Here is a 25,342-nt window from a genome sequence, read left to right as displayed (position 1 = left end):
GCCCGCAGAGACCCCAGGAGCCCAGGCTCTGTCCCCCGCCCCACCAGCCCCCGCCAGCACAGCACTGCCCCTACTCACCACTGTGGCAGATCTCCCACAGCTTCTCCAGCCTGAGGATCCTCCGGCGCCGCGCAGCAAGCCCTGGGGCACAGGGCTCCTGTCAGAGCTCTGCTCCCCCTCAGCAGGGCTGTCCCCCAGCAAGGACAGCACCCGAGGGTGCTGGGACCCAGCAAGACTCCCAGCGAGCCCCACCAGTGGGGACTGGGGCCGGGTGACCAGAAACGGGTCCCCGGGAACTCACCCATGAACCTGACGGCCGCCTCTCGCACGCTGGCCTGAGGGTCCTCCACATAGGGCAGGCTCTGGAGCAGATACTTGTCCGCGCTGTTCCTCTTGTGCGTTATCTGAGGGAGCACAAGGGCACGGGGCTGGTACGGTCCCTCCGCAGCCGTCCGGACCATTCCCTCCTGCCAGCACCCCGCTCCCTCCCAGTGACTCCCGTCTCCCAGCCAGGAGCCCCGTGGGGCTGAGGGCCAGAGAGAGCCGCAGGCAGAGGGGGCTGGGGGTGCTGAGACCCCTCCATCCTGCTGCCAGGGCCCAGATGGGCCGGGGTCTCGTGGAGAAGAGCCCTTGGGGGCGGCGTGCTGGAGGGCAGGGAAGGAGGATGCAGCTGGAGCAGCGGGGCTGGAGCAGGGCGGCGATGCAGAGCGGCACAGCCCCCCCCACGGCACGGCTGCAGCCCCCATCCAGCCTGGCCCGGGGCTTTGGGGGTTGTCCTCACCAAGTACTCTCCGATCAGGGGTGTCTGCCCTGTCTCGGCCAGGAAGCTGAGCCTCCTCCAGCCCAGGAACTCTGCACAGGCGCGGAGGGTGTCCCAGGAAGCCTGCGGAGAAGCAGAGGCTGGGAGATGGCACCAGAGCCCAGGGAAGGAGACCTGGCATCCTCCTCCTCTGGGCCGGGCTTTGAGCTGCAGGGACGGGGTGATCCCGGGATTGGATCTCCCTTCATTCCTGGGGCCATCCCGCGCTCTGGGAGCTGGCCCCGACACCCGGGGGGTCTTTGGGCACAGCCCTGGGGGACAGGGATGGGGGCTCAAAGCACACAAAGCCCGTGGGGACTCGTGTGCTCGGTGGCCACGGGCCACTGCTGAGCAGGGAAATGTCTGTGCCCAGTTCTCCGGCCCTGCTGGTGCTGGGGCTGCAGGGACCCTTCCTCTGGGCTGGGGGGGCCCCCACCTCCCCCTCCAGCTCAGCAGCAGGGGGTAAGGAGGCCGGTGGAGGCGGGACCAGCGCAGCGGGACCCTGCGGTGACACACAATCCCATTGTCCCTCACGGCCAGGCCACCCCCGTGGTGTCAGCACGCCCTTCCCCGTGACACCAGTCACTGATCTCTGACCTTGGCCACGCTCTCGATCTTCTCGTTGGTGTGGAAGAACAGCGGCAGCACCGCACCCTGCACTTTCTTCACCATTTTTTTGGTGTTTCTCCCCACCGCGGTCTTCATCACGTCTTCGAAGAGGCGGATGGAGAGCTCCCGCACCCGGCTGGACTCCTGGCAGGGAGGAGGACAGAGGGAGCTCAGCATCAGCCGCTCCTCGCCCACGGGGAGCAGGGGCGTTAGCGTGGCTGGGGGGAAGAGGAGCTGCCCCAGGGTCGGATCCTGAACGCAGGAGCCGTCGGCCAGACCTGCAGCTGCGGCTCAACGGCCACAGAGCCCTGAAAGGCCTCGGAAGAGGAGTGGGGAGGGGAAGAGCCTGGAAAGGCCACGGAAGGAGAGTGGGAAGAGCCCCAAAAGGCCACGCAAGAGGAGCCAGGGGGACATCCCTGCCCAAATGCTGCCCGCAGGGCAGGGCTGAACGTCCTTCACCCATCGCCTCAGCTCCAGCTCCCGCCTTACATCATCGAAGAGGAGCAGGAGCTTCTCCGCCAGCCTCAGAGCGATGAGCTTGGCCTCTTCCCTCTTCATGTGAGGAATCACGTTGATGAAGAGCATCAGGGCCTTCATCCTGATATCGCTGCTGGCTGCCAGCAGGTTCTCCATGATGTCAGGCAGCAGCACCAGCATTTTCCTGGCCTGTATGGAACACACCGGTCACCTTCTTGTGAAGTGGTGAAAGACCCCCCCAGGCACCCCCCAGCCCCTCCAGAGCAGGGAAGGTGCTTGGAGCCGTCACCCCGCACCCTCCCGGCCGGGGCCAAGCCACCGCATCCCCCAGGCCCCGGCTACCAACTTGGCTCCCCTTGCTGACCCCCCACTCACCGTTTCGGGTGTTTTTGAGAGTGTCGTGAGGCCCGCGAGCACGAGAGAGAGCATCACCGGGCTGGGACGCCTCAGGTACCTCTGGGTTTTGTAGAGGGCAGCAAACTGCTTGTCGTCAATGACAGCGCTGACCAGCAGCTAAAATGGAGACAGTGGTGAGAGACCAGCAGAGCTGCGGGGCTCCCTCCCCTGCACCGGTACGGCCCGTGGCAAGGGTCTCCTCTCCCCTTGAAGCCACCTCCGAGTCCCCACATCTCTGTCCCGGGGCCAGAGCCGGGCAGGGGGATGCAGGCGGGGTGGAAGGCAGAGCGCTGCCTGCGCTGGGACAGGCTTGGTGGGGCCAAACCAGCACCGGGTGGGCCCGAGTGTGTGGCACAGGGGTCTGGGAGGAGGAAGAGGAGGAGGAGGAGGAGGAGGAGGAGGAGGAGGAGGAGGGGGAGGAAGGCAGAGCGCTGGGGCTGAGCGTGGTCACTCACAGCCAAGGGGTAGATGCAGGCGTCGTCCGCGGCACAGCTGAACACCCTGCGCAGCCGCCAGTCCCGCAGCACACCGAGCAGCTCCGACACGACTCTCCACAAAGCCCAGGGCATGGAGATCATCACCTCCCACATGGCCACGGCAGCGCTGCGGAGCCAGAGCCAACTCGGTCAGCAGAGCTGCCTCGGCTCCTCCAGACCCCAGCCCTGCCCACCCCCCTCATTTCGGGGTGCCCGGGGAGGCAGAGGGGGTGAGGTTCTGTTCCCCATGGGGCAGGGGCTCCGCTTTGGCCGGCTATGGCCGGAGTGGGAAGCGTGGTGGGATGGAGAGCCCTGCTCCTCGGGGATATCCCACAGTTTTCCGTGGGTCTGGCAGCCAGAGAGTCTCTGGGCCACTCTCCCCGTGGGGAACGAGCCTTCAAGGCTGTCGGGGCCGGTACCTGTCACACATTGGAGAGATGACCAACAGGCTCCTGACCACCTCCCTGGGACGCCACTTGGTCAGCAGCAGCAGCAGCGAGTCCAGGCTGCGCCGGGCCGGCTCCGCGCGGATCTGCTCCACGTTTGTGTGGATGCATCTCAGGACTTCTGGCACCTGGAAGGGACACGGGTGAGGATGGTGCTGCCCTTCCCATCCCTCCCTGCCGCCTTGACATGGCTTCGGGTGCCCGAGAGAGCCGGGTTAGGGCAGGAAGAACAAGACTTGACACGGTTTGACACGGAAGGACAGTTCAGCCACGGGGCACTTACATCCGTCAGCCAGGACGCCGGGTCTGTCATGGCCGTGTCCACAACGCCGCTGCCCAACTACCTGTCGTGGACATCGTCTGCCATCAAGGCCTCGATGGCCACGAGGAGAACATCTGTCTTCTGAGAAGGCTGGAGGTATTCGCCAAACACCTACAGGTGGAGGGACGGCGGGGGAAGACGTGTCACACTGAGCTTGGCTGAGCAGCTCGGCCACCTCTGGGTCCCCTTGCTCGCACAAGCCGATGCCACGGACAAGGGTCCCGGGGAGGGGGGAGCTCGTTACCGTAGTCATGTCGCTGCTCTCAGAATCCCATCCCGGTTTCTCTGGCATCTCCTCTGGCAGCGTCTCGTCTACACAGAAACATGGAAGAGTAGGTAAGACAACGGCCATCTTGGCCAACCAGCCTCCCAAAGGGTGAAAAGAGCCTGAAACGGGGGAAACGGGGTCCTGGCGTCGGCCCCCTGACTCACCGATCCGCAGCGGCAGGACCGTCGTCACCTCGCAGGGCTCTAGCGGAGAGCTGCTCTCCGGGGGAGACCCCACCTCCTCCCAAACCACCCTGGGGCTGCTGGGGGGTCTCTCTGCCATCCTCAAAACTGGGTGAGGGACAGCGGGGGGGGTTCAGCTTTAGGGAGTGACGGGAAAAGACGTGGGCTGTGCTCAGGAGTCTCCTCGCTGCGCTCCTGCCCTGTCCCTTCCCCGTCTTGTCAGACGCTGCGGGGCTGCGCTGCTTAGATACGGTGCCGTGGGGTGACACGGAGGGGTGTCACAAAGGGGTGTCACAAAGGGGGGTCACATTGTGACCTGTCACCCAGGCTGGGTGGGGCAGGGGTTCCGCTGCAGGGGATAGGGACCCAGCTTGCCACTGGGCCATGGCTCCTCTCGGGGTGTCCCCAGCCCCCCATCATGCCCCCTCAGGACCTTCCTGTACCCGCCGGCTCGTCCCAGAGGGTTCACACACCCCGGCACGGCCCCCGGACCTTCTGCTTCGATCCTGACAGAAACACTCCAGACTGCCCCGTCTCTACTTTGCGGTCACCTGGAGCGTTTGCTCGCCTGTCTCCCGTTCTCTCCCACACTCCCAGAGCAGCTTTAATCTGCTACAGCAGTGTCCTGGTTTCAGCTGGGATAGTTCATTTTCTCGAGCTGGGAGGGAGCACAGCCGCAGTGCTGTGTTTTGTGACGGCGGGATCTTCCTTCTGTCGGGATCGCTGGCCGGGAGCGGGCTGTTGGTCGGTGGGTGGTGAGCAGTCGCCTTGTGCATCACCCATTTGTACTTTCCATTGTTGTTATTTTTTTGCTTTACTACAATCACTAAACTGGTTTTTTTATCTCAACCTATGAGTTTTCCGTGTGTCCCTCCACTCTCTTCCCCCATTCCCCCGACGGGGGGAGGGGGAGCGACCGGCTGCGTGGTGTTTGGCTCCGACCGAGTTCAAACCACGAGAGTCCTTTTTGGTGCCCAGCGTGGGGCTCGAAGGGTTGAGATAACGGCAGATCGGGTCAGTGTGTCAGAACCATTTGTTAGGAGCATTCATTAGATTGGCTTAGCAATTGCTGGGCACAATGTCGATCGCTTGGCTCCTTAAAATTTCTTCTCCTCATTTCACACAGAATCACAGAATCATTCAGGTGGAAAAGACCCTCGGGATCATCGAGTCCAACCCACAGCCATGGCAAAGGTCCCTGGGGAAGGTCCCTCCCATGGGACCACGCTGGGCTGATCTCAGCGCCACTGGCCAACTGCCAAACCCTTCTCCCCCTGCTGCGGTTGCAACTGATTAAAAAAGTCGACGCTCTTTTGCAACTTTCCCCCTTTATTTTTATTCCTCTTTTTCCTGATGGCTCCAGCCAGGGCCTCTCCGGCCCGGGGAGATCTGCTCCTCGGCGCGAGGCATCGCGGGGAGCCGGGTCCCCTCATCCCTCCATCGGGTGCCCCAAAGCCCGGGTGTTCATCGAGGGGCTTCTCGAGCAGGTTGGCCTTGGAGTTCCACGTCCGGAATCGTTTTCCCAGGTTACTGCAACACCGGCCAGAATTTCTGAGGAGGAAACTTCACAACACTCTCCATCTTATCCTCCGTAGCAGCCACTTGGGCCCATCGCAGGAGGCCTCCTCGAGCAGGCTGGCCTCAGAGCTCGTCGTCAACAAAACAGCTATGACGGGTGTTCCGAAGTACGAGGCCTCCTGAGGAGGGGAGGGCTTGGCTTTCCGGGTCTTTGCAGCTGCCAGCATTTTTTCCACCATTCTTTGTCCTCGTCTTACTTGTCCTCCCCATCCTCCTCATTTTTCCCCCCATTCTCCTTCTCCTCGTCCTCCTCGTCCCCACCCTCCTCCTTTTCCTTTTCCTCCTCCTCCTCCTCTGCAGCTCTGAGCCGTCGCTGCCTGCGCTTGGGCTCGGCTCTGCTTTGACGCTCGGTCTTTGAGCGCAGCTTTGCCCTTGGCTTGGCCGGTCCCAGGCTGCTTTTCTCCAGAGGAATCCCCCAGGATCACCGGCTGCTGCCTGGAAGGACACAACGGCAGAGAGGTCTCTACCTGAGCACACGCTGGGTTTGGGGCTGCATCCTGCCCCCCATGACCCCCTTTGTGCCTCTTTGTGCGGAACGAAACCCCCTGAGCCGGGCCCCGCGGCTGACACACGGCTGTCCCCGTGTCCGCAGGCCACGCTGGGGCTCTCCTGAAGGGCTGGAGAAGATCCAGCCCCGTGAAACTGGGGGCTCCCAGTAGCCCCATCCCACCCCTCCGATGGGCGGTGATGGACGGCAAGTGCTTGGGGCTGGGGAATGGGCTCCGGCTGGGTCAAAAAATCATAGAATCACAGAATAGTTTGGGTTAAAAGGGACCTTTAAAGGTCCCTTTAGTCCAACCCCACCCCTGCCACGGCCAAGGACATCTTCAACCAGAGCAGGTCGCTCCGAGCCCCGTCCAACCTGACCACGAACGTTCCCAGGAATGGGGCATCCACCACCTCTCTGGGCAACACGACCCTGTGCAGATCCCCAGCCCTGAGCCTTCAGCCTCACCTGACCAAAGACTTTATCTTCTTCCTCTTCTGCCCTGTGATCTCCTGGAACTGTGGTGGTTCCTGGTTAGGCGAGCTTGGAGCAGCGAACGCAGGACATCCCACTGGAACTGGGAGGAGAAACCTCGTCAGAAGAGCATCGCTGGGCCGCTGCCGGCCCCGGTGACACGCAGGGGTGCTCCGGCCCCTTCCCCAAAGGTCCGAGAGGGCCGTGCTGCTCCCCTCGCAGCCGCCATCGCAGCCTCTCTGCCCCCAGTTCCCCATTGCCGTGGTTTTGCGACGGCATCGTCAGCTCCCGGTGTGGGAAGGGGGAGCGGGGAGGTGACAGGGACTCTTTTGGGGGGTCGTTTCTTGGCGGGGAGGAGGCGGCCTTGGATCACCATCCTCCCACCGCACCCTTGGGCGCATCCCACCCCGGGGCTCCGTGTTGGTGAAGCCAACGAGTCGTTAGGACAAACGGCTGTGCCGAGCTGGGAGGAAGCTTTGGCACAAGTCGGAGCCCTTTGACACTCAGCGCCGGTGATTTCCAAGTCAAATGACAGAATTTGGTTGCCCGCACTGTGGAAAGGAGCCGGGAGCTGCTTTACCTTGTCCAAGAGGTGGCAGAAACTCTCTTCTCGTCTGCTCATCCTTGCCAGGGACTTGTCTCGAGGTCTTGAGAAGAGCCCTGAGAGGTGGTTTGTGCACAAACTCCATTTCAAGCCCGGGAACGAGGAGAAGACACCGCCGTGACCCAGAGCACCACCAGCCCTTGCCGCTCGCCGTGCTCACCGGCAGATTTTGGCATTGCCGTAAAGGCTGGTTTTTTTCCCCAACTCTAGCATGTTTTTCCCCAAGTCCACCATGCCCCATCCCCAAGCACAGTCCTGGGAAAAGGAGTCACCCAGCAAAGAGTCCAGGCCACCATGGGAAGGAAGTGTTGCCTAAATTCCTCGGTCCTACCCATCAAATCTGCCTTCTGGGAGCGACCACGGCCTGGGGACATCAAGAGTCGCTGCCGGGTGTCCCCATGGGAGGACACCCGTGGGGTCACAAGGAGCAAATGTCACCTTGAGAGCAGCTACAGCAGCCAACGTACTCACTCGGGAAAGATGACGACGTGGCCAGAGAAACTCAGGGAGGCCACAGGTACCATCCGGGACACCACCATGTCCAGCAGCCGGGGGACCTGCAATGGAGGAGCTCCAAGATGGTGGGATGTCCTCAGCATGGCTGTGAGGCTGTATTGGAGGAGCTCGAGGCAGGGAGAGTTGGTAGGACCATCAACTCTCACCTGGCCGTGTCCTGCCGGGCCACCGCCATGGGACTGCCCGCGCGTGCCACGGAGAAACAGAACCACTCACCTTGAAAATCACTTGTTCCAAGTTCTCCTTCCCAGACAACATCTCCAGGAAGTCGTAGTAGAACTTCCATTTTCACCGTCGTGCCTTCAATGAGGAGCACCCCGATGTCCCTCAGGACGAAGGCGACGTTCTCCCCCTTCCCCAGGCAGTAAGAGAGGAGGGACACGGTGCCCTGGATGCAGCCCTCCGCTTTCTGCCGGGACACCGAGGCGGCTGCAGCCACCTTGCAGTATTTGAGGGGCTCCAGCTCCTTGTTGCCTGAAAAAAACCACACGAGAGGGATGGAGACGTTCACCCAGTGGCCCTTCCGCAGGCGCTTCCCAAGGCGAAACGATCGTTGCCTCCCCCAGAAAGAAAAAAACCCCAAATTTTGGGCTCTGCTCCACAGAGGGGGAGTCACTTCCGAGAAGCTTCTCAGCCCCAGGGAAGGGACGCGATGACCGTGAAGCCAACTGGGGTTTAATCCGCCATCTTACCGGGCAGGTAGGCCTTGTTGTCCGACAGGACAGGTTGCGGACCACGATGACCTTTCTGGCCAGGCGAAAGACGGGCCTGTGGATAGTCACGGCCTCCTCTCCAACCTCGATCTGTCTGGAGACAACGTCGAAGCAGCCGAGGGCGGGAATTCGGACACCCTGGAACAGAAGAGAAGGAAGGACCCAAGGGTGAGGACGGCAGAAGGAAGAGCTGGAGGTGGCCCTGACCAGGGATGGTGCTTTGGGATGGATCCTGCCCGCTCCCGCTTGGGGAGGAGACGCTGAGTCCTCCCCCTCTGAAAAAGTCAGGGCAGGAGCAGCCTGGAGAAGAATTTGAAATCCAACCGCTGGTCTATTTGAAATAGATTTTAAGGCCTAGTGAAACGTGGTCGGGACTGAGCGATCTCGTCGTACTACCAAGGCAACCGGGGTGCTGCTCAACAGGCCTGAAAAGTGTTCTTAGCCCGCTTCTTGGATAGTCCCGACCCAAGGCTGCTCTAAAACCCAGTCAAGCTAATCCTATGGAGGCAGTTTTAACAAAGGATGATTAATTGACTAAACACAGGGGGGTTGCCAGATTAAGAGAATTTAGGATATCAAAACTGCTCACTCTACCTAAGCTTTTCGTAGAACATCTTGGAGTCTTTCTCAGAATTGTGTGAGATAATAATATCATAAATAACTAATAACTAAGAAAAGATGAGAATCAAGAACTAAAAGGTTGAGTGGCAACTTCCAAAGACTTTGGACTCAGGTAATAGATTTAGAAACAGTGTATAAACACCGCGAGTCTTTCGGACATTGGCCACTCACTGAGGTGTTGGCCCAACTCTGAGTTGTCAATAAAGCTAAGCCTAGAGATTCTTTAACAAGCCCGAGGGCATCCGGGGGGTCTCCAGCGCCCAGGATCAGCCCTGAGGTCCACCACCACCTCCCAGAGGCGATACCACCCTGGCACAAGCCCTGTTTGTCCCCCAGCGGGGACTTTTGGGGTGAGTTTCCCACTTTCTGAGGAGGGAAGAGAAACGACAGGCCGTGCCCCGGGGCCGTGGGGACTCCCCAGCCCTCTGGGCGGACAAGGAGGATGCGGGTGTCACCCCACCTTGCGCAGCAGCAGCTGTTCTTAAATGCAGCCGGCCACCGCGTCCCAGACGGCTCTTCGCTCTGGAAAACAAAGGAAAACAAGGTCACGCTCCACGTCCACCAGCTCTCAACCCTCCAATGTCCCCCTGAGCTCTGGCGCGTTGAAGACCACGGTGGGGAGAAACACCAAAAAAATGGTGAAGAAAGTGCAGGGTGCGGTGCTGCCGCTGTTCTTCCACACCAACGAGAAGATCGAGAGCGTGGCCAAGGTCAGAGATCAGTGACTGGCGTCACGGGGAAGGGCGTGCTGACACCACGGGGGTGGCCTGGCCGTGAGGGACAATGGGATTGTGTGTCACCGCAGGGTCCCGCTGCGCTGGTCCCGCCTCCACCGGCCTCCTTACCCCCTGCTGCTGAGCTGGAGGGGGAGGTGGGGGCCCCCCCAGCCCAGAGGAAGGGTCCCTGCAGCCCCAGCACCAGCAGGGCCGGAGAACTGGGCACAGACATTTCCCTGCTCAGCAGCGGCCCGTGGCCACTGTGCACACGAGTCCCCACGGGCTCCGTGTGCTTTGAGCCCCCATCCCTGTCCCCCAGGGCTGTGCCCAAAGACCCCCCGGGGGGCTGGGGAGACACCCCTGATGGGAGAGGGCTTGGTGAGGACAACCCCCAAAGCCCCGGGCCGGGCTGGACGGGGGCTGCAGCCGTGCCGTGGGGGGGGCTGTGCCGCTCTGCATCGCATCGCCGCCCTGCTCCAGCCCCGCTGCTCCAGCTGCATCCTCCTTCCCTGCCCTCCAGCACACAGCCCCCAAGGGCAAAACCAGTAATCTTTATCTCTTCCCCTCTTCCCAACATTAACAATGACTAGATAAAACACATCAAAGGAGACGACATCAGGAAAGGCACGTGGACCGTGATCTGTGCTGTCAGTTCTAACAGCTGGTATCCTTCAGATTCCAGGGAGCTGAAATTTCTCTTACAGCCAACTTGAAAATTAAAACTATTCTCACTAGCCAAGAATTTTTCTCTAAGGACAGAAAACTACTGGCTTGGGATCTGAAGGTTCTTACTCCAAATCGCACTCCTGCAAGTGAGGAATTGAATTAAGACCAGGCTTTTTTCCTGGCAGGTTCTCTGCTCGTCCAGAGAAAGAGGGCGGGAGGGTTGGAAGTTTATTTGAAAGCTGAGACGGATTTTACAGGATCCCAGTTATTTAGATTTTCCATTACACTGAGCCATCACAAAGGCATGGCTAGGTAGGCTTTTTTTAAAAAAAAGTTGCTCAAATTAATCAGATCTAGAACTAAACGAACGCAGGAAAGGCTTTTGCCTTTACAATCCTTTCATCCGTGTCTCCTGATTACGCTTCCCTCTACTGCTGCCCAAATCCAGACGGTTTATGCTTTGGGCCATTTGTTTCACGTATAGAAACTTTGTTTTCTGCCTCTTCTTTTCTTCCATGTATTTGATATTTCTCAGCATGACACAGTTCTGCTGCTGTGTTCACTGGTAACATTCTTACCTGCCCACGCTCTGCGCTGGGTTTCTGTCCAGCTCCAAATCCAGGCTGCTATGACAGAAACTCCAAGTTAGTTTCTCACATTTGGAAAACTTCCCTTCTGTAACTGTCAGTGAGGCTTTGTGATGGTTTAGTCCCTGCCGGGGTCTGAGACCACGCGGCCGCTGCCCCTCCCCCACAAAGGGAGTGAAATATAAAGCCCCAAGACTGAGATAAGGAAAGGTTTAATACAACAGTGCAACAGCAACACAACAAACAACAACAATAACAATAATAGTGATAGCAATGAACAGAGCAAAATATCTACCAATACAGCAGTGAGAGGACCAGATGTACAAAACCACGAGCCCCGCGCTCTCCCGCCAGGATGTGACGTCCGTCCGTCCGGTCCGTCCGCATGGTATCCGATAACCCGGCTAGAGCTCCCCCCCCACTGCTGGCGAAACTTAACTCTATCCTGGTTAAACCAGGACAGGCTTGAAACTGCTCCCATTGGCTGATAGACCAAACCCTTTCTCGTGGTTACTGAAGGAGGTTGTGGGGTCTGACGTCTTTACACTCGAGTTTCATGGCTGTCTTCATCAGCAAATAATTTAAATATGGGGGAAGCAGCAGCAGGCAGAGAATTCACTCTGAGAATGAACCATTTCCTCTGAACCAAAAAACGAATGGGACCAGAGGTTACAGCGTCTGCATTTTGTAGAAGTTTTGTAAGGTTCTTGGGAAGATTATCCCTATGTTGTGACTACAGAGAAAGGGAATTTGCCTGCAGCGGAGCAATCTGCCAAAGCAAGTTTTGGCAGAACTGGGAGGAGGTGAAACACTGAAACCCCAAAACTGTGCTGCCCCCGAATCCCGTTGCACTGTACCTGGGGAGCAGGTGGCATTCGACCTACACACGTGCTCTGGTGTGTATCTCCCACGGGGCTGCCAGCAAGCCAGAGAGAACAGAGGGAAGGTGCAGAATGTTTCTAGAGAAAGATGCAAGAATACGTGGTTAAAAAACAAAATAAACTAAAAAAGAAATACTGTACTGAAGAAAGTACTAGTTAAGAAGGAGCAGTGGGAATAAATGGATGAAAGGGAACATTTGCGACGGCCTGGAAAGGCTACTCAAAGAAAATGCAACACTTTTAGCACAGGTCACCTCCTCTCCTCCACCCGCGGTTTCAAAACCTACTTTGTAAAACCCAATTATGTGTTATGTGTTTCCTTCCCCGGATGAGGCATTTCCCCATCCTCCTTCACCCAGAATGCCTGTTCAGTTCATGAGAACCGTGCTGCCTTTTGACAAGAGCATCCGAGAGAACCAGGCTGTCCCTCAGCACCCTGCATGTGGTTCCCTGCGTTCAGCCCACTGCAGTTACTCACGTCACGCTGGAATTTGTTCAGTTTTCTCTGTCTTTCTGCACATCCCAACCCCCACTGCATTAGTGCTAGGAAGGCTGACGAGTGTGGAAAGATCTGTCAGCATACTTTTTAAATGCCCACCTCACATCATTGCAATTTTCTTTGCAGATTTATGAGGGAACTGCTCAGGTTCAAAGGGTGATCGCAGCTCATGATCGTGTTGCCAAATATAAGGCTCAGAGAAATGTATCCAGCACGGCTGGTGCTGCTGCAGTGCTCTGTGCTCTCAGCGAAGAGGATTGTAGTGCATTTCTCAAGGCAATTAGAAAGGTGTGGGAAAAACCCCTTTTCCTTCCAAAAAGGGAAAATAAAATCTTTTCCTTGGGTACACAGTTAAGCACTACTTCTGTACTCCCCGCCCATTCCCTCCCTTCACTCCTTCTGACTAACAAACTCGCTGATTTCTAAACATTTCTGAATTCCAAAGTCATTGGCTGTTGTCTTGCCCCACTCGCTTGCTCTTAAATCTTTGGCTTTTGGTGGGAGAAGAGGTAAAAAACTTCTCTGTAAAATCTATACGACCAAAATGGGAACAAAATTATTAGTTTTTATTGCCTGCGATGGCATCTAGCACGTAACACGGAATGGGACTTTAGGTGTTTCCGCGTTGTTCAGAATGATACGGATTTGCCTCCACTGTGTTATCACCGGAGTTTGGGTGGATAGCAAATTAGGGAATCTCAGGGAAATCGATGCCGCTCCCTCAGGAATCCCACGTTGCAGCACACTGTCTCTAGGTCACCACTTGCTAAGAGAAATATGCGAACACTGGGGTTTTGTGGCCTCTAGAAACTTGTTTCTGTTAAACAATTGAAAGCGACTACATCTTTCCTTCTGGACCTTTCCAGAACATACAGTCTCATAAAGTACACCACAGACTGGGGTTATTCTTCTCAAACGGTGCCCACATTATCCATATTTTACACACACTCAGGAGTCAGTATAAACAAAAACTAGTTCTCGTTTTCACAGGGCTTCTTTTGAGGGACAAAACCATCTCACTCACCTGAATGCAGCAAAGACTGGAATTGTCATTCGGTGCGTTTATCTCTGGGCCTCAAAGGAACCTGTAACACACATGAAGAAAATCCTTGTTTTCTTGTGCTTTAAGCAAGATGACTTCTTTAGGGATGAATGGGAAGTACAACTCTTGAGAAACACAGACACGTGTTTTTATCAGCGTGGGAAAAAACAAGTATGATCACTCAGTTTTAAATGTGTTTTCATTTTGACTGATCCCACAGCAAAGAACCTGGAGGAAATGGCCTTATTTTCAGTTACAACAATGCTGGAAAGGGCAAGAAATGAGAACCTGACAGCACAATGGTTTTTCACTGTAAAATTAGATGATCAAAGTGTTATTTCTGACCGTCATTGATGCATCCTATTAAAAATCTCTTTATAAGCAGAGAGGTGGGGTTGCTTTTACTCCCTTTGCTTGTCGCATCATTTCAATTGTATTTCAGGCAAACTGCCCAGTGCCTGCAGTGTGCCACAGCCCGCAGCCCCCGAACAGCCCTCCCAGCTCTGCAGCACCAAGGCTGCGCTGGGTCGCTTTTCAGGAGTTAGATACTATCCAGTAGGAACAGATTATCAGCTTCAGAGAGCGTGGCCTCTCTCACTGCTATGCTTCTTAAGCGACTAAATGTTCAATTAGGACGATTCAAGTGAAAGCAGGCACCTTCTCCTTGAGAATGACTTACAGCATCACATTTATTTCACATCTGGTATATTTAAACCTGTTACTCCTTTCCATCAGTATATATACTTAACTGCATTTCTCGAGAAGGAGGAATTTTATTGCTTTTTACCTTGGATAGGCCCTTTTGTCAGTGCTGGCAGAATGCATCTTCCCCGGCCTTCCTGGGGAATCGCTCGGCGCTGGTGAGGCCGCCCCCGAGTGCTGTGTCCAGCGCTGGGATCCCCAGGACAAGAGAGGCGGGGACAGACTGGAGAGGGTCCAGGGATGGGCCACGAAGGGGACGGAGCACGAGGCTGAGCGAGCTGGGGCTGTGCAGCCTGTTGAAGGCTCAGGGGGATCTTGGCAATGTGCACAAACACCCGATGGGATGGAAGGAGGCCGAGGGAGCCAGGCACTCCTCAGCAGCGCCCACCAACAGGGCAAGAGGCCACGGGCACAAATGAAACACATAAAACCCCACCTGCACACAAGAAAACACACTTTTTTTTACTGCGAGGGTGGGTCAAACACCGGCACAGGCTGCACAGAGAGGTTGTGGAGTCTCCAGCCTTGGAGTTACTCAAAATCCAACTGGACATGGTCCTGCACAACTGGCTCTGCTGGAGCAGGGGGGGTGGACTCGATGACCTCCAGAGACCCCTTCCCACCTGAAACCCCATGGAATTCATAGAATCACAGAATCATCTCAGCTTGAAAAGCCCTCGAAGCTCCTCCAGTCCAGCCATGAACCTCACCCTGACCGTTCCCAACTCCACCAGCTCCCTCAGCGCTGGGTCAACCTGACTCTTCAACCCCTCCAGGGATGGGGACTCCCCCCCTGCCCTGGGCAGCCCATTCCAACGCCCAACAGCCCCTTCTGCAAAGAAATCCTTCCTAAGAGCCAGTCTGACCCTGCCCTGGCGCAGCTTGAGGCCATTCCCTCTGGTCCTGGCGCTGGTTCCTTGGCTCAAGAGACTCATCCCCCCTCTCTGCACCCTCCTTTCAGGGAGTTGTAGAGGGCCAGGAGGTCTCCCCTCAGCCTCCTCTTCTCCACACTAAACCCCCCCAGTTCCCTCAGCCGCTCCCCATCAGACCTGTGCTCCAGACCCTGCACCAGCTCCGTTGCCCTTCTCTGGACACGCTCGAGTCATTCAACGGCCTTTTTGGAGTGAGGGGCCCAAAACCGAACCCACTCATCGAGGGGCGGCCTCACCAGGGCCGAGCCCAGGGGTCAGATCCCTTCCCTGGCCCCGCTCCCTGCTGCAAAATTCCTTCGCAGCCGCTCACCCAAACGCCCTCGCTCCACCACGGCCCTGGCAGCCCCGCTCTGAACGCAGCGCCGGGCGGTACAAATCCTGTCGCCAGGTGCAAAGTCTGAATCGCTTAAGGAAGAGCTTCATGGCGGTGAACTGCCACTGACTGCCCTGCGGGAAGATGAGTGCTGTGACACGCCGGACAAGTATTGGCTGGAAAAAAACACCCAACCCCCCTTGAAAACCCCGCAAAAAACCCAACGCACGCCGCAACGCCTCAAACCCCTCCCCCAGAGCCCTCCCCCCGTACCACCCCCCACCGCCCGAAATAAAGAAACAAAGAGACCTTATTGCCTGTGCCCTGTGCCAGCAGCGTTACACACACTTTCCCTTGTACTCTCCGAAGGATGTTTCCGCGCGGCGCGGATCGCAGCTGCAGGGCCCAACACCAGGAACTCACCCCGCACGCAGCCTCACGGGCTGAACTGGGCAGAAAAAGAGTTTATTTGTGAGAGGAAGCGCGGCTGCACGGCCCTGCCCCGCGGCTGGCTCCGGCGCCGGGCTCTGCTCAGAGCCGCGGCTTCCGGGCGGGGTCCTGCCGTGCCCAGGGCGTCCCTGTGCCCGCCGGCACGCGCGGGTCAGGCGCTGGGAAGGGCACCTCTAGCGGGGGCCTTGCCGGAGCTGCCTCGGCCCCGCCGCGCCCCGGGACGCTCTTTCCGGCGGCGGCGGCGGCAGCGGCGGCGGCGCGTGCAGGTACCGCGCGGCGGGGGAAGGGCCCGGCTGCGGCCGCCGGTGCCTGGGCCCGAGGGGGGCGGGGGGGCTCCGGGCTCGGCCGCTCGTCCCAGCGGGGCGGGGGAGCCGGCAGCGGGGCTGAGCGGGCGATCGGGTGCCGGGGGAAGAACCGGCGGGTGCTCGGAGGGGAATCGGTGCCTCTGCTCGGGCACTGAGCTCGGCGCGTGCGGCCTCGGCAGGGCCGGGGGGAGGAAACGCGGCGAGAAGTGTCTGAGGGGCAGAAACGAACTCGGTACCTTCCGGGGCAAAAAACCGCAGCGGGCAGAGCTGTTGAGGTTCATCTGCTAAAGAAGCTGCCAGCTCTGGGAACACTGTGCTGCTGAAGCTCCTCCACTGGTGATGTTGTCTGCGCTCACCGTGAATTCTGCAGCGGCTTCTCCGAATATTCCTTAGCTACGGGCGTTACTGGGGTTTTGTAGACAATCGCTTTGGGGTTTTCCGAATGCTTCTCGGTGCACGTTGAGGTGAAAGATGCGTCTGGCCAGAGGAAGAGGAAAGGTTTGGATTCTCTAGATACTGATTTGCACAGAACTATAGATTGCTGCGTATTAAATTATGTTTAAATAATGAGGGAGCAATTGTACGGAATGTACAGTTACGGACCAGTTTTGATGCGTGTGGAGTGTGTTTACACTCTAGTACCGTACAAAAGAAGTCTTGTGGTAGTCTGTTGCTATGTTGTGCTCCTCAAATCTGCTTTTTTCCCTCTGTTTAGCTGGAGATTTCTGTTCAGCGGGTATTTCTCTGCTGTGCACTTTTCCCCCGAGCAAAAGGGCTCAGTCTCAGTCCTGTTGCGCACAGCTAGCTCCGCCGTAGCTGAAACGTCTCACCATCTCTTCTGTCTCCTGTTTTCTCTCTCAGGGGCCCCGTGGTGAAGAACAGTCCCCAGAGGGCTCTGGTGCTCCCAGACAGCGTCTTGATGGCTTGTGCCGTGTCCCTCTGGTGCCGTCTCCAGGAGCGGGTGAGTGGCGTCACGCCGCAATAAGGCAGCGTCCCACTTTGGGAAGAAAGTGTGCTGGGTTGGAACCCCTTGGGCAGGCCGGGAGGAGGCTGCCTTCCCGGGTCAGGGATGAGCGCTGGCATGTATTATCTGATCTGGAGTTGATGTCTGCCCCCGCTTTAGCTCTAGAATTACTCTGAGACCCGGGGAGCTCCGGTTCCCTTAGGCTGTGTCCTTGGAGCTTTCCCACGCTGTGGCATCCCGTTGGCGTCCCAAACTCTGGCCCGGCGTGAGGAGAAGGGGCCCAGTTTGGGTTTTGTCCCGTTTGGGCGCTGGGGAGGCAGAGTTCTGGGCTGAACGCTGGTGTTAGAGGAGATGCTTTCCCGTTCCCTGCCTGCAGCTCTGGATACCCCAGGGGAACAGCGTTGGCAAGTGCTGGTGGAGAGACGTGGGGGTGACCGTGCCCAGCCTGCCTGGGTGAGCCTGTTCCGAGTGCCCCCACCCTGTTCAGTCCCACCTGCACCTCCAGAAGGCTTGAGGGGCCGTGGTCACGTCTGCCTCGGGTCACAGTTAACAGTCACGGGTTCAGATCGGCTTTCTAAGGCGGAAAAGCAACGATGATCTATTTTCTGCTGGGGCCGTAGTTCCGTTTAGGGTTTGCAGTCGCCATCTCCTGGCAGGTTTTCCTTTTGCACATTCACACGCTCCTTAAAATGCTGTGAACGGACACCGCTTTGCACAGCAGTTCAAAAGCTTCTGGCAATCCTACCTGTATCTTGCAGTGTTCTGGGACAGGCACATCGCTGGTGGCGTGTGTGCTTCTGGTTTTGTTGTTTGTTGGACGTCTGGGCGTTGTTTTTTTCAGGTGAAGGTGATAATGAGCAGGCTTCAGCTGACACTGTTGTTTCCTGGAAGTTGTACTTTCCTATGACCCCCAGAAACGTGGCCAGACGTGCCACAAATGGTATTTCCCGGGGAAAATAGAGGGATTTCTCAGTGCCTGTGTGTTGCACGAGACATTGTAGATAAGCCGGGTGGTAGATGTCCCCGCAGCTGCCAGGAGCGTTAATGATCAGAGTTACCCAGTCTCTGCCCGTGAATCCATTTGTTCTGTGGCTGATCCTCCGTGAGCCGAAGGGTGAGAGGAATATACGGGATTGACCCTCAGGCTGATGCAGAATAGTCCTGGAGGCCGTGTCCAGCCTGCAGAAAGCAGCTTGACTGCTCTGGGGGTTTGGTTGTTTTCTTTCAAAGAAAAGAGCAGTGCTCTGCCTGATCTTTTAGGATCTTTTTCCACAAGCTTTACTCTTGTAATATATTATTTACTCATTACTGTTCTATAAGGGCATTGTGTAACTGGAAGTTTTATACAAAAGCAACATTAATGGAGAAGTCCGACTCCTTTGAAGCTAAAAGGTGAGATGTGCGCTTGTTTTGCATCCTCCGTGCAGGACTTGGTTCCTGCTTTGAGATCTCCCTGCCTTTACTCTGCTGAACTGTGCTTAGTTTTTCAGTACCAGCTGCTGTCTGTAATTGTGTCTCTCTGGTTGCACAGGATTCCTGGCTGTACCAGACCGGCTGCATGAAATAAATGTGGACTTGCTGGGTCGGTGGCTTTGTGACCATCAGGCACCTTCTGGAGGACGTGGAGGGGAAGCAGAGAAGGTATTAGGTGGCTTCTTTTGTTTGTTCAAAGCTCAATGGAGATTATTTTGTCTGAAGTGGAAGAATTTGGGGAAAATAAGGTCATGACTCTTAGGAAATACTGTGTAAAGTGCTCAGAGTGTTTTGGCCTTTGTTTTGGTTCTTTGTTCTGTCACTAACACTTGTCCCCCAGTCTTGAAGTGCACCCCAGAGGGTGGCCTGTGGCCCCCCCCAGTGTCCCTGTGGCCCCCCCCAGTGTCCCGTGATCCCTCAGTGGTGACAGAGACGGTGTCTTGGGGGTCCCCAGAGTGTCCCTGGATGTCCCCCAGTTTCCCCATTCCTGCCCCCCCCGGTATCTCCCAGTGTCTCCCAGTGTACTGGGTAGGACCCCTCGGGGATGGGGGGGTGACAGGGTGTGAGCTGGGGGCCTGTCGATGTCCCCCAGGGGTCCTGGGACCCCCTTCCAGGGCTGCCCGCCCCCCCCCCCCCCCCCCGGTGACCCCCTGTTAATACCTGCACCCGCATGCAGTTAATAACCCAATAAACTCCCAGTGCCCCCCGGTTCATCCCAGTGCCCCCCCGAGCCGCCCAGTGCCCTGCAGTTTATCCCAGTGCCCCGCAGTGCAGCCCTGTCCCTCCGCGTCCTGGGGCTCTTGCACCCGCAACAGGGCTCTGCACTTGTGCAAATGGGGCTTTGAACAAGTCCCAGGTGTTGCACCTGCATTTGCACCAGCCCCGGACGTGGCACGTGCGTTTGTACAAGCTTGCGCGTCGCACAGGCCTTTGCACAGGCGTTTGTACGAGTCCCAAACGTTGCAGGAGCCTTTCCCCAGCCCCAAAGCTTGCACGAGCCTTTACACAAGCCCCAACCTTTGCACACCCACTCGCACAAGCCCCACCATTATCGGAGCCTTTGACCCGCCCTGCCCAGGGGAGGGCAGGGGTTGGGGTGGGACCAGCTCCGTTAAAACCAGCAGCTCCCAGTTCCCCACCCCTCCCTGCTCCCACTGACCCCCCCAGTCCCAGTGCCCCCCCCGCCCCCGCCGTGCCCCTTCATTTCACCCCGCTCCAGCTCCCCCTTTGCCGCCGGCTCCAGACCGTGGCGGTGCTGCAGTGGGTCTGCTCCTGCCTCGCCCTCGGGGAGTAGCTGGGGGTTGGGGATTTGGCCATTTGGGGAGGGGGGGTGTTTCCCAAACCCCCCTCGGCCACCCCCTCCTCCTCCTCCCAGCTGCTGGGGGCAGTGCCGTGCCTGCAGCAACCTCCGCTTACTTAAGATGGAGCTTTAGCGGGCGCCCAGGAGATGGCGAAATCTTCTCGTCGGTCGGTCGCTGTAGGGACACGAATCACCACACATGGCATTAATTCTCATTTTGGGGACAAAGAGACATTTTCACACATCCCTGAACTCCAGAGATCCTTGCCTGCCGGTACTCTGCTCGTTCCTAATCTAATGACTTTTGTTTGTGCCTTCTGTGCTCTTTCCCCGAGGCAAAGAAGGGACCCGCGTGTGGTGGGTTGATCTCAGCCAGGAAAAGCCCGACCCGGGGATGGAACAGCTGATTTCAGCGGCGGCCTTGGGAGCAAGGACAGAGGTGGTCGGGGCTGTGGGAAAGGAGGCGGGGAGGAGGGCATGTGGGGAACACCAGGAGAAGAGAGAGAAGGAGGCACTAGAGGTCTGAGTGTAACCACTGCAAACGTAAATTCAACAACAAACTTCATCAGTTTGTTGCAGAGCGGAGATGGAGCCAAGGGGTGACGTTCCCCAGCACAGTGCTGCCCAGACACTCACGGACACGGGATTGCTTAAACCAAACTAATTTATTGGGGATTTCTTTAGGGTATTTATCTATTTCTTTATACTACTATCAATATTATTTCTATGGGGTATTTATTGACGCCCTCCTGCGCCTCCGAGCTGGAGCAGCGTGCCAGCGGAGCGGGTCAGAGGCTGCGCGGGAAGCGGGGACCCGGCTGGTGTTGGGATGCTCCCGGGGCAGAGGAGGCGGCGCAGCACGTTCCCCGTCAGGAGCTGCTGGGGGTGCAGCAGCGCGTCGCCGGCAGAGCCCCCGCGGTGCCCGGCGCTGGCGGACGACGTGCCCCAGGGGTGGTCTCAGGGGCGCGAGCAGCAGGTGCTTGGGGACGTTGTTCTGGGGGCGCTCGTAGGTGCTGCCCTGTCCCAAGGGTGGATGCGGCCCCGTCAGGAGGGAGTTCTTGGGGCAGGCTTGCTTGGCAGGCACCGCGGAGCTCCCTGCCTTCTGCAGAGGCTTGTCTCCAGCCAGGGTGTCACTGGGCTCTGCTTTGCCCTCGCAGTCCTCGTCCTCCTCTCTCTGAGGCTCCTCGGCACCGCTGGCGCTTCCCTGCTGGCTGTCGCTGTCGCTGTCAGCGCTGCGCTGCCTGGGCAGCCAGTAGAGCCCCAAGAGCACGAGCAGGGCGTCGGCGGAGGCCCAGAACCACCAGTGCTGGCAGGCCCAGAGGAGCAGGCCTTCCGGAGCGAGGCCGCGCTGCTCCTGGCTGCTCTGCTCCATCTCCTCCAGCAGCCGGGTCATCTGCCGCTCCTGCTCCTCGCGCTGCCGCAGGAGCTCTTGCGTGGCCGCGTCTTGCCGGTCCCCGGCTCTGAGCACATACTGCACGATGCTCAGCAGGGTCAGGATGCGGGTGATGAACACAGCCATGGTCTGGAGGAGCAGGAGGGAGAGAAGGGGCTCAGTGGGGCTGGGTGGGAGGGAGGTGGCGGCTGGGGCAGCAGGGGAGAATATGCCAGGGCTGGGGCCAGGTGGGAGAGGGCCCGAGGGAGCTGGGAGGCAGTAAGGGGGAGGGTGGTGAGCGCTGCAGGGACGGGGACGTCTCCCCACAGCCCCCAGGCACTGGCCGTGGCTGGCAGCCCCGGCACCCCTGCGCCCAGCCCCGAGGGCGGCACCTGCCCTGCCCCAGGCGCTCCCCGCAGCGGCTGCGCCCTCGCCCCGGCTGTAGAAACCCCCCTGAGGGGCCAGAGCTTCTGCCCCGGCCCTCGTCCGGCCCAGCCTTCCCCCCGCCGGCCTCACTCACCGCTGGCCCGAGCCGTACTGCAGCGGGTGCTGCCGGCTGGCACCCTGGTGACATCCCTCGGTGACTTCTCCTCTGTGATGTCACAGGCACCAGAGCCCCACGGGGACACCCGCCCCTTGGGCCACGGCCACTGCCCCTGGCTCTGCAGCCCCTGCAGGGGCAAAGCACAACCCCCCTGGCAGGACAGAGCTCCTGGCGCCCCTAAACAGAATCACAGAATCATTCAGGTTGGAAAAGACCCTCGGGATCATTGAGTCCAACCATCAGCCCGACTCTACAACGTTCTCCCCTACCCCACATCCCCCCACAGCTCATCCAAATTCATACCAAACCTGCAGGTCACGCTGTCCAGGAAGGAAGTGGCACCTCAGCTGGCTGGAGCTGTCACCCACAGGCAGAGGTGGCTTATGTTGGCAACGCTTTCGAGCTTCCTTCAGCTCTTTTTTCTGCTCCGATCCTCCCGTCTTTTATCACATTCCACCTCAGTTTCCCACTTGCAAAACACCAGCTGAGCAGCCCAGCCGGAGAAGGAAAACCCCCGCCGAGGAGCTGGGCATGGGGAGCCTCGGTGCTACCCCAAGGTGCACCCCGCTGCCTCCTGCCTTGGGCACTGGGTGTCTGGGTGGGTTTGCTGTGAGATGAGGCTTCCCAGCACTGATGCCCTGGTTTAAGTGCTACTTTAGACAGGTATGTGCTGCCTTCCTCCAGTCCTGCTTGCAACGGGGCAAGATTTTTCTCCTCACACTGCAGAGTTGCAGAAGCTGATGGAAAGCTGAGCTGGTTGAGCCTGGAGCTGGTGATTGCAGGTGTGGTTTCTGAGCAGCAGGTGCGAGCTGATGGCACTCGTTGCTCTGATTTATTACACTCCGCAATAAATTCGTAAGACCCCACTATCAGAAGAGATCAAAAATAGGCTACTTCAACAGGCCGTAGTTTGAGGAGCTTCTCCTTCCCCCACTCTCTATAAACAGCCTCACCCTGGGAGCTTGAGATGTCTTTAATTAAACGGAAGGGTTTTTACTGTCACCAGAAATAGAAGTCTGGAGATGCTGATGCCCTCATCTGGTGTTTCCTGCCATTGTCCTGGCTGTCGGTCCTAAAGCCTTCAAATATTGCAGGTGCTTCTGACAGACACAAGCAATGGCAGCTGAGTCTCATTTCCGTGTGTTCCCCGGCGGGGGCACCTCTATCATGTCCCCAGCGTGGGAAACCAGCTTGGACCGCGGCTCTGTCATGGCAGCAGAACACGCGTGATGAACTGTTTCCTGCCAGTCCTGTGCTGGGGCCGAGAGACAAATCCATGGCATCGCTACAGAGGAGGAAACATTTCCACTGAATGGGGGTTTTTTCCCCTTCAGTTTCACTCCTTTTGTCAGCACACTTACCTAGAGCAAATATTTTATTTCATTCTTACAAACAGTCCCTGCTGTTTTCAAGAGGAATGGAGAGTTCCTGCAGCACAGGCACCTGCTGCTTGTTGCAGGCTGGTAGCAACCCACTGTTTTAAACACAGCTGCAGCTACAAGCCCATACCCCTGACAGCCTGTTGGCCAGCACCCCAGCCCTTCTCCTGCCCTTTCCCTCGAGCTATTTTTAACACACACGCTCAAATCCATGCTTTTTTTTTGCCCCCCCCCCCCCCCGAGTTTTTCCAGTTTCTGTCTCCCTGTAGAATAAGAAGCCTTGACTCACGCTCTGTGCTGTGCTGGTGCGGAGGTGACCTGGCAGCAAGCAGAAATGCTTGTGTGATGCTGGGGGGACAAAAATAAGAGCCCCCTGATTTGGGAGGAGTGCTCCCAAAATGCCGTGGGGATGTTTAGATCCATTTAGGACATTTGTTTTCCTTCACTGGGAGTTTTTCTGGTTTGTCTCTCTCCTACTATGAAGTTCTGACTGCAAATAATAATTTATTAAAGAACTCTAAAACTTATTATTAGTATCTGGTTGGTTTTATTAGAAACCAACCACTCGTTTCGGTGGAAGCATGTTCTTTACCATGCAGGCTGCCACAGGTTGATTAGCCCACTGTCATGCTAAGAAAGGCTGTGCTGGTGGTGATGTTCTTCTGCCAGCCTCTAGGGAAAAAAAAGAAAAAATCCATTTTTTTTACTCGGAGAACTGAAAATCAATGGTAGTTTTACTGGCCGGAGCTCAGCTATAGCAAAACTTGGGCCAACATCTCTGCAGGTGTAAAGCAGTACAGCGGCTTTGGCTGGAGAGTGCTCGTGCCAGCTGAGCCAGATGGGTTTTATTGCCTGTTTGGTCAAATTAAAGGAAGTTTGGGTCTCATGTCAATTCTGACAAAGAGATTTGTAAGCAGGAGCATTGAGGATGGCAAAAAGTCCTGCACATGACCACTTGTTATTACAAACGAATCAGACTTGCATGGTCAGCACAGGATCCCCGGGCTGTTACTGACCCTAAGACCTGTCCTCCTCCTGGGGAGGTCAAACCGGGCTGTTATTTGTGTGGTGTGAGCAGCGATCACCCCAAAACCTCAAACCTCCCCCGACAGCAGCGGGGCAGCACGAGGGCGGCCCTGGCTTGCACAGGGAGCTCCACGGCCCCGGCTGAGCCCCGGGCTCGGGCTCCCGGCTCCCCCCATGGCCCAGCGCCACCAGCAGCAGCAGCCGCAGCAGCAGCCAGGAGCCTTTGGGGAGAAGTTCTTTCTGGCGCTGTCCCACGTGTGTGTGCAGCACACGCACCCCCACTTCTGCTGCTCCGACCTGTGCCGGATTGTTCCAGCCCTGCAGCGCACCCAGAGACTCCTGACTGCCCGGCCCGTGGGGAAATCAGATCCCCCTGGTCAGGGGAGGGACGGAGGCGGGTCTGTCAGTGGCCGTGCTTCTGCTGGCTGGCGAGGAAGAAAAGGAATGTCTGTAAAAAAATAAATAAATCTTTTCCCCACGGCAGCAGCTTCCCTTCTTTTTAACATTGTTTAGGCAGCGATAAACCAGCATGCAGGGAATAAATAATTAACGAAATGAGTCTTTCACAGGTCCCGCCCCTCCTGGTTGTCACCAGGCGCTGTTCTTCACATCCCCTTTCCTTAACCGCCGCCCGTTCTTCCACCTCCAGCCACCCTTTGACAAATGTTTCTTCTCATTTTCCTCGGGGTGTTTTCCCTTGAATTCCCCATCACGGGCGTGCCGATACGTGTTAGGGCGAGCGGATTGTGGTGGGAATTACAGCTGCTGTTTGCAGATCGCACTGCGGACCCGTGCTGGGGCAGCGGCCACCAAAGGCCACCCCCACCCCGGGAGAGGGAGCAGCTCTTGTCCGTGGGGAGCGAGCTGGGCGCTCCTCACGCCCCCCCAGCCCGGCACACGGGCTCCTCTCCCCGCTCTGTCCCCTCTGTCCTCTCTTGCCCTCTTCCAGCCTTCCCTTTCTTCATCCCTCACTTCTCCTCTGTCTCTTCCCCTGCTCTCTGGCCCTGGTCAGATACTTCCTTCACCCCCCCGCTATTGCGTTCTCCGAACAGAGCGAAAAGCGGGGAGAATTTCTTCACCGCGAAGGTTGTCGGGCACCGGGACAGGCTGCCCAGGGAGGTGGTGGCGTCCCCAGCCCTGGGGGTATTTAACAGATGCGTAGACGTGGCGCTCGGGACGCGGTTTAGTGGTGGGTTCACCAGTGTTGGGTTCACGGCCGGACT

At 57.7% G+C, this 25,342-nt stretch overlaps 2 protein-coding genes and 1 non-coding gene across 19 annotated transcripts in view; 2 read left to right on the top strand and 1 right to left on the bottom strand.

The window, feature by feature from the left end:
• LOC141934042 (uncharacterized) overlaps window positions 1-25,342 on the top strand; it is a 151,134-nt gene that overhangs the window by 111,224 nt on the left and 14,568 nt on the right. The window contains exons 12-15 of one of the 13 annotated variants that reach the window (XR_012626268.1): window positions 16,923-17,022; window positions 17,402-17,478; window positions 18,346-18,417; window positions 18,557-18,789. Coding sequence is in view for 12 of the 13 variants with exons in the window: in XM_074849230.1 (XP_074705331.1) it covers window positions 16,923-17,022; window positions 18,557-18,666; window positions 20,368-20,808 (651 nt within the window). In the remaining variant the exon portion in view is untranslated. Of the gene's footprint in view, window positions 1-16,922; window positions 17,023-17,401; window positions 18,324-18,345; window positions 18,418-18,556; window positions 18,790-20,133; window positions 20,816-22,028; window positions 23,621-25,342 lie in introns of those variants that run through there. The other 12 variants (XM_074849231.1, XM_074849239.1, XM_074849240.1 and 9 more) reach the window with 12 other exon arrangements.
• LOC141934046 (maestro heat-like repeat-containing protein family member 7) overlaps window positions 1-25,342 on the bottom strand; it is a 32,255-nt gene that overhangs the window by 238 nt on the left and 6,675 nt on the right. For 2 of the 5 annotated variants that reach the window (XM_074849270.1, XM_074849272.1), the window contains 11 exons: window positions 3,958-4,033; window positions 3,770-3,837; window positions 3,487-3,636; window positions 3,177-3,331; window positions 2,737-2,884; window positions 2,261-2,398; window positions 1,898-2,074; window positions 1,397-1,552; window positions 782-883; window positions 302-404; window positions 79-141 (listed from right to left, as the gene is read on the bottom strand). In XM_074849270.1, the coding sequence (XP_074705371.1) occupies window positions 79-141; window positions 302-404; window positions 782-883; window positions 1,397-1,552; window positions 1,898-2,074; window positions 2,261-2,398; window positions 2,737-2,884; window positions 3,177-3,331; window positions 3,487-3,516 (1,072 nt within the window). In that variant the 5' untranslated portion in view covers window positions 3,517-3,636; window positions 3,770-3,837; window positions 3,958-4,033. Of the gene's footprint in view, window positions 1-78; window positions 142-301; window positions 405-781; window positions 884-1,396; window positions 1,553-1,897; window positions 2,075-2,260; window positions 2,399-2,736; window positions 2,885-3,176; window positions 3,332-3,486; window positions 3,637-3,769; window positions 3,838-3,957; window positions 5,720-25,342 lie in introns of those variants that run through there. The other 3 variants (XM_074849271.1, XM_074849269.1, XM_074849273.1) reach the window with 3 other exon arrangements.
• Window positions 17,123-17,207, top strand: LOC141934450 (small nucleolar RNA SNORD45). The gene has a single exon (XR_012626331.1). It is a non-coding gene; the product is annotated as a small nucleolar RNA SNORD45 (small nucleolar RNA).

The sequence above is a fragment of the Strix aluco genome, chromosome 24 (assembly GCF_031877795.1).
Source record: "Strix aluco isolate bStrAlu1 chromosome 24, bStrAlu1.hap1, whole genome shotgun sequence".
Taxonomy (NCBI): domain Eukaryota; kingdom Metazoa; phylum Chordata; class Aves; order Strigiformes; family Strigidae; genus Strix; species Strix aluco.
Note: the sequence above shows the minus strand (reverse complement) of the source record. Positions and strands in the feature narration are given on the sequence as shown.